The sequence below is a fragment of the Condylura cristata genome, unplaced genomic scaffold (assembly GCF_000260355.1).
Source record: "Condylura cristata isolate star-nosed mole 26May11 unplaced genomic scaffold, ConCri1.0 scaffold00008, whole genome shotgun sequence".
In the NCBI taxonomy this organism is placed as follows: Eukaryota; Metazoa; Chordata; class Mammalia; order Eulipotyphla; family Talpidae; genus Condylura; species Condylura cristata.
In genome coordinates, this window is record NW_004567109.1 from 749,358 (window position 1) to 756,542 (window position 7,185).

The following is a 7,185-nucleotide window of genomic DNA, read 5'->3' on the forward strand; positions in this document are numbered from 1 at the left end:
GGCAAGTGCGAGCCAGAGCGTGGGGCGGAGGCCTGGTCCCACAGGACACTCCGAGTTTCAGAAAGGAGCCAGGACAGGCAGGCGCGCCGGAGAGCGGGCCGAACGCAGCACGCGTCTTTACCACACGGGACAAACGCTCACCACAGGCTGAGGGGCGCCGCTGGGATGACTCCCAGCCCTGGAGGGGGGGGCCTTGTTCCACGCGAACAAGCAGCACACTGGCAGGTGGCGCCGGGCGCCTGTCTGCAGCGCACCCTCGGAACGGCCGCGAGGAGGCCGGCGAGGCGTGGGCAGAAAACGGAAGCGGCAAGTTAAGCGTGATGAGCGCTCAGGCCGCAGAGGCGACGGCTAGAGGACAGAGACACCACAGGGAGAGCGGCAGGCCCACCCGGCCGTCCCCAGCAGGGACCCCGTGGGCGCCAGGCGCCGCGCTCCGTCGGTGAGAGACTCAGCGGGCTCCTAGAGGGAAGCCACAGGCCCCGGTGTGGCCGAGGAAGGAAGTGGGCGGCAGTCGTGAGCCCTGGGCACCCCTTCTCGACAGCGCAGCCCGTCCCCCACCGGGTGCGTCTGTCGGCCAGGTGCCCTGGTGACGCTGCCGGCACGCCGCCTGCTGCAGAGACGTCCTGTTCGCTCCCCGACAAGCTGGCTGCCAGCCTGGGGCTGGGGGCCTCGGGGACATGAGGCTCCTGAAGGACTGGCAGAGGCTGCGGGGGAGCAGCGAGGGGGGCGGGGTGGACGCAGCGCCTGGGATGCTGTTAGAGACCGAGGGAAGATTCGGGAGGGGAGCTGGACACAGGAGCTAAAGGTCAGGCGGGGCAGAGCTATAGCATGAGGTCACCAAGGCAAGAGGGTCCTGAATGCCCCGGGGAGCGAGCTGGACAGAGGCCCTGGCCTTTGAGAGACGCCACCATTCAGAAGCCACCTGCCAGCCAGGTGAAAGCAGAACAAGCCTGGGAAGCTGGAGCAGAGGGGCCAGCGGGCCCCGAGGGAGGGCGGTGGGCACCAGCCGCCGGTGGGCAGTGAGCCGAGCCCCCTAAACACAGACCCGACCTCGCTGACCCGGGCCGCGGAGTGCCTGGCCCCTGCCTGCCCCCCCCCGCACCCCCACGGCTGGTCAACTTACTTGACTTTGAGGGAAACGCCCTGTGGGACTCCGACGCTGACGGCCGCGCCCAAGACGCTGTGTCTGGAGATCTTGCGCTCCGCTCCGTACTCCACCACCGTCCCGAAGAAACCCGCCCTGGGGGCAGGGAGCGGGCACTGAGCCGCAGGTGGCAGCGCCCCGCCGCAGGCCCTCCCCTCTCCAGGGGGACACGGGGACACCAAGGCTCAGCCCCCCCCGGGACTCAGCCTGCCACAGGCGCTCCTGCGGGCGGCCCGCACGTACTTGAGAGAGCCCTTCACGCGGGTCTGCTCGTCGTCCTGGAACTTGTGCTGATAGCTGATGAGGGCGAAGGAGTGAGGGATCCCAAGCTGAGGAGACAGGGCAGGGGGCGGACTAGTCCGAGCCCTGGGAGGTGGCCGGGCCTCCGCGCAGGGCTCCTGGTGGCTGCGCCTCGCACGTGGGATCTGCCTGTCAGCAGGACTTCAGCCGGGAAAGAGCGCCCAGCGGCTGTGCCCCAGGACACACAGGGCCGGGGCGGGCGGTGGCTGCGCCCGCAGACGGCTGGGGCAGTGCGGGGCCCACCTGCAGGGCCGCGGTGAAGTGGCTGGTCTTGGTGTCGCGGACGATGCTGGTGTTCATGGCCGACTGGATGCCCCAGCGCCACTGCAGGTAGCCCACTGTGTTCTTGTCCAGGTTCCGGGCGAGCACGGTGGTGAGGCCGGGCCGGACGCCGCGGGACGAAAACTGCAGGGCACAGTGTGTCGTCACAAAGCTGGGGGCACAGACGGAGAGGTCCTGGGTGACGGCGGTTCAGCTCCCCGCAGGGAGACCAGGTTCCCGATGCAGGGGCTCGGGGGGTCTTTCCCGGCACCCCCATCCTAACTTGGCTGCGGCCAGGAGGTGTCCTGAGCCCCATGCCCAAGTGGGGAGCCAATCCCAGAGTAGGTCAGAACCCCCGGGGCTCCAGGGCCCACGGTGCGGCCCACCCAGCGGACCCAACGCGGACAGGCCTGCTAGGGGTGGCCCCGAGGCTGCAGTTTCTGGGGCGCGCACAGGCCCGCCAGACCCTTGGGTGGGCTTCAGGGCGGGGCCCAGGCAGCAGCATGTTCTTGAGCCTGCCCAGCGGGTCTGGCACTGAAGCCCAAGATGCCAACCCAGGAAACGGGCACCCGGCAGCTAGGGCTGGTTTCCCAGGGAGTCAGCGCCACCTTCCGGCCACGAGGGGCATTTCACCCCAGCGACAAAACTGCCCGCGGCTCTCCAGGAGGCGGAGGTGAGCCAACAGGCGCCCGGCCAGCAGCCCAGTGGGCCTCACTACATCAGGGATCAGGGTCGTCCTCTCCTTCCTTCCCAAGCCCGGCCTTCGCGTCACACAACACGGGCCCTGCGCATTTCCAGCACTTCCCAAAGGAGCCTGCTCTCAGCAACTCTGACACTGGCCGGTGCATTTTTCTCTGAGCCACATGGGGCCGGGAGCAAGCAGGAAGAGCTGAATGTCACCCCAAGTCCCCAGACTGTTCCAGACTGCCGTTTACAACAACGCGACGTGAGGGGCGAGACCCGTTCACCGGAGAGCAGGAAGACGCAGGCCGGCGGAGCTGGGCCAGGCAGGGGCCGCCGGGAACAGTGCCTGCGTCCTCTGCTCAGCAGCCGGCTGGCCCTCGGGTCACCAGTCTGCATGGGCCTCAGAGCTGACTGCTCAGCCAGCCGGCGGGCTGGCCAGAGGCCCACGTCTCAGCGCCGACCCGCTCTGGGCACTGACAAAACTCAGCCAGCAGACCCGCAGAGGCCGGTGTCCAGCCAGCCCCGGGGCTGGTGTCCGCTCAACAGATGGACCCGGCCAGGACATGGCAGCCACGCGGCCCCTCCCGTCGCCGGGGAGGGGCAGGCACCGGTGCCAGGCTGTGTGCTCCAGGCAGGTCCAGGGGGGCCCAGAGGGCCCGGGAGCCGAGGCAGCGGCACAGGTCACAATCTGCACACGTGCACTTTGACCTGTGACCTGTGGTGAGCACCCCAGCCCCGGAAGCGCCTGGGATGGTGCCTCTGCCGCCAGAGCCTGAGCCGCCAGGAATGCAGTGCCGAGACCAGATGCCAGCGTGGCGGGAGCGGACGGGAGCCACAGAGCTCCCAGAAGTGGTCAGCCGGGGACAAAAGCGCTCGCTGACAACCAGCTGTCTGTCTACCTCTGCTGCCAGGCAGACAGGTGCCAGGACGCGCGGGGGCACATTGCGCTGCCCCTGCCAGGCCTGCTGACAGCTCGTCAGGAAGCTCACAGGAAGGTTTCGACCCCCGGCCTCTGCGCGGCCGAGCCTGGCATTTCCCAGCCACAGCGTCCTGTCCACAGCATGGACGGGGCAGGCTCGGCTGCAGCACTGGGCCCTATCTGAAGGCCGGCCTCTCTCGACCGGCCTCCTCTCTGCCGATCCGCGTCCCTTCTAGAGCTTGGACACGCTTTTTGCTGGGACAAGACCACCCAGAGTTCACCGGCATTTCGGGGGGCCCCCACCCAGGGGGCCCCGCAGCCCACAGAGCACAGCTCTGGCTGGGGAGGCAAGAGGCAGGGCTGGCCAGTGCTCAGTGAACTGGGGCAGGCCAGCACCTCGAGATGACCTTGACCGAAAGAAGCACAGGGTTTACGCTCCCCCCCACAGAGACGGTCAGAGAGGACTTAGCTCTTCTTATTTACCATCTTGGCGTGAGATTCCGGAACAGCTTGAGGCCAAACAAAGGGCCCTGCAGGTCCCCAGCTCCAAATTCTAACTGTTCAAAAAAGAACAAGAAGAAGTATTACCAGTGCTTTACCGTGCACGGCCCGAGCCTCGGCCAAGTTCTTCAGGGCGACTCGTCACCGACTCAGGCCACCAGCCTGGGCTGGCCTCTACAAGCGCAGAGTGAGGATTCTCGGGTCCCAGCCGGGCTTTGCCGAGGGCACAGGAATGCTCCCGGGTCCGCGGGCGACCACGTGGCTTGCCCCCGGCTTGGGTCAGCGCAGAGGCCTCTCAGTGCCCGGGGGAAGCGGTGGCGCCCCTCCCGCCCAGCCTCCCAGGCGACAGGAGACGGTTCTCCGGGGCCTGCGGGAAACCCCTCAGCAGTTCTGCACTCAGGCTTGAAGTCAGCCGCCCCGACCCCTCATTTACCGTCTGGGTGACTTTCAAGGCAACTCTGCAATGTTAATTTGTCACAGCTCCATCTGCTCAGCAGAACGGGCTGCTAAATGCTCTCCAATCGCTGGCCCACAGCACCCCCACTCCGGCATCGCCTTCTCAATTGTGCAGAGAAGGAAAAAGCCTACAGGTTCTTGCTTAAAGGGGACAAACAGCTGAGTTTCGGGATGTCCAGCTTCCGGAAGCTGGCATCTGCAGGACCCTCGCCCCGCCCTAACTGAGCTGGGCGCCTGGCGGTCCCTAGGGGCGGATCCTAGGGAGGGTCAGCCTCCAGACTGCCAGTGTCCGGAGTGGAGGCCGGGTGGCCAGGCAGCACTCACCTCTCCCCACCCCTTCGCAGAAGTGACCCTCCTGAGTGCGAAGTTGATGGAGCCTCCTCCGTTCCCGTTCTGGGTCGACAGGCTTCCAGAGAGGATGGCTGTGTCTGTAGCTGTCAGAGGCGCCTGGAAATGACACGTGCTGCTGACCAGGGTGTCGGGGCACAGGAGAGCAGCGTGGCGCGTGCTGGCAGCCCGAGGCCCCGGCCCAGCCCCAACACTGCCATCACAAGCACACTGGCACCAGGGTACCATGGCGCCGCCTGCACAGGGTCGCCTGGGCCTCCCTGCCCTTTCTTGCCACAGGCCTCAGGGAGGGACCCGATGGCCCCCCACAGCCCTACAGATGCCACAGGCACACGGAGGGCGAGTTCCCCCCAGGCAGGCTGTCAGGTGTCCGCTGACGTGTCTGAGAACAGCAGCAGCGCCTCTCTGGACAGTCACCTCTGCAGGGCCAGGCCCCGCCGCCCACCCAGGGGCCGCGGCGTTAGCCCTGTGGCCTGCCTTCTTCCGCAAACACCCGACCTGGGTGTGGGCCTGAGGCTGGGCATGTTGGCCAGCCGTCATGATCAAGGTTGACTGCGGCGCTTCATAAATAAAGATGAGGCGAGCCCGAGCGCCCGCACCCCGGCAGCGCCCTCACCTCAATGGACTGGGAGATGTGCATCTTGTTGATCTCGACCTGCGGAAGGCCGCTTCCGGACGCGTCTTCGTACTCCTCCTCGTAGCGGTCAAAGAGGTCAGTGGCATCGATGCCCACGCTGATGGTGCCCTGGGGCAGAGCGACGGCCGTGAGCGTGCGGGCCGGGGTGGAGGCAGCACCCCATCAAGGGCAGGGCCGCAGAGGCCCGTGCACACCGGCGGCGCCCCGAAGACAAGTGCCAAAGAGACGGCAAACTCCAGAGGCCAAACGGATCCACCTCACGGCTCCCGAGCTCAGGCCCGGCCCGGCCCGGCCCGCAGGCACGCGAGGCCTGGAAACTGGAAGGCGGCCGGCGCCAGGACTCAGGCAGGACAGCACCGCGGCGGGAAGAAGCGCCGGTGGCGCCAGGAGTGAGCACAGGCAGATCCAAAAAGCCACATCCCGGAGTCAGTCACGAGAAGCAGACCCTGCGCGCCCCAAGACCCAAGCCACACCTGCGGGGCAGACGAAACCCCTTACTCGGAAAAGTCACTCTTACTGCAGTGCCACTCTGCAGATGGGGTGGCTCTTAATCCCACATCTGGAGACGCGGCCGCAGACACTGCATTCCCTGCAGCCCACTAAAACGCAGAGAAGACTTCGCCGAGCCCTGACAGCTGTGTGATGACGTGAGCTCCGCCCGGGCAGCGCGCAGCTCAGGGAGTGGACTGGTGGGCGCATCTGGGAGCCCCCAGTGAGACAGCTTTACCCTGGGAGCGAGCTTTCCCGGGGTCCTGGAAGTGGACCCCGAACAAAGACCTGGGGGCTGGGCCTGCAGGTGCTCAGCGTGGGGAGAGGCGGCTGGAGCTGGGGAGACGGGGGAGCAGCAGAGGCACCCAGAGGGGTCGGGTACCCACGACAGCAGTTAGCCCTGTTTTGGTGGGTTCAGTGACTACCCCAGGTTTTCCTCGTGAAGTTGCCAATATGATCACCACCAGCGGCTGACGAGAGGGCGTGGGGACCTCTGGCCTCCAGCCTCCTGGTGGTGGGACGCATGGTGGCTTAAGAAATACCCAGGACGACCCTCTCCCGCCTCTTCCCAGATGAGGTGGGCTGCACCCCTGTCCGTGCCTCACGCCTGGAGGCCACAGCTCACGCCCAGTCTCAGCTGGTGGGCGCTGCAGGGGCCGCTCCCACTGGTGCAGGGGCTGAGGCCTGTGAGGGGAGGCCGGGCCCTGGCCAGCCAGGCGTCTGTGACGGCGTGTCTGTCTGTCACAGGGGGCGGCATCAGAGAGCAGCCGGCCGCTCTGGTCGGCGTTCTCCCTGCCCAGCGCATGTCCGCCAGTGAGGTGACCGTGTGTAGGCGGGGGCCACCCGTCTCTGCTGAGGCAGGAGGGGCAGCCTGAGAGCCAGCGAGGGCCAGGCCCGGCTCTTTCAGTGAGACCTTCTGCACTGACTCGGAAGCCTGAACTTCACACAATTTTCATGCCTTAAAATCTTCTTGAGGGGTTTTTTGCCATTTAAAAACAGGAAAATGATTCTTAGCTCACAGGTCCTATGGAACAGGCAGAAGGCACAGCTGGCAATTCCTCAGAGAAACCTCTACAGCCTGTTTTTGCTCTTTTTTTTTGAGGGAAAAGTCTCCTTTCTCGATAAACTTTTTGGGTAGCAATGATTAAACATCGTGTATATGTCATGGAAGAACCAAGTACTGTTAGCAGACACTGGCGGGGCCGCTGGGCCCCTCAAGCTGCCTTTTCTAAACAGGTCCTGCCACCCGCCCTGACATAAAACACTACAGAGTGTATGACCTCCAGTCAAAGAACTTTACTTTTTTTTTTTTTAAAGAAATTGGGATCAGGCCAGAGTTGCGGGGGTGAGAGGACTCCCCAGACAGAGTGGGGGGCACAGCAGAGCAGGCAGATCCACTGAGACACCCTGCTGAAGGAGCAGCAGGGAGACAGGAGGGGTCTGCTG

General features: G+C 65.5%; 1 protein-coding gene across 1 annotated transcript in view; it reads right to left on the reverse strand.

The window, feature by feature from the left end:
- The window catches only part of DNAJC11 (DnaJ (Hsp40) homolog, subfamily C, member 11), a 28,975-nt gene that overhangs the window by 3,761 nt on the left and 18,029 nt on the right, over positions 1 to 7,185 (reverse strand). The window contains exons 5-10 of the mRNA XM_004678486.2: positions 5,230 to 5,358; positions 4,590 to 4,712; positions 3,792 to 3,865; positions 1,688 to 1,877; positions 1,388 to 1,473; positions 1,124 to 1,240 (exon numbers count right to left, since the gene is read on the reverse strand). Coding sequence (XP_004678543.1) covers positions 1,124 to 1,240; positions 1,388 to 1,473; positions 1,688 to 1,877; positions 3,792 to 3,865; positions 4,590 to 4,712; positions 5,230 to 5,358 — 719 coding nt within the window. The remainder of the gene's footprint in view (positions 1 to 1,123; positions 1,241 to 1,387; positions 1,474 to 1,687; positions 1,878 to 3,791; positions 3,866 to 4,589; positions 4,713 to 5,229; positions 5,359 to 7,185) is intronic.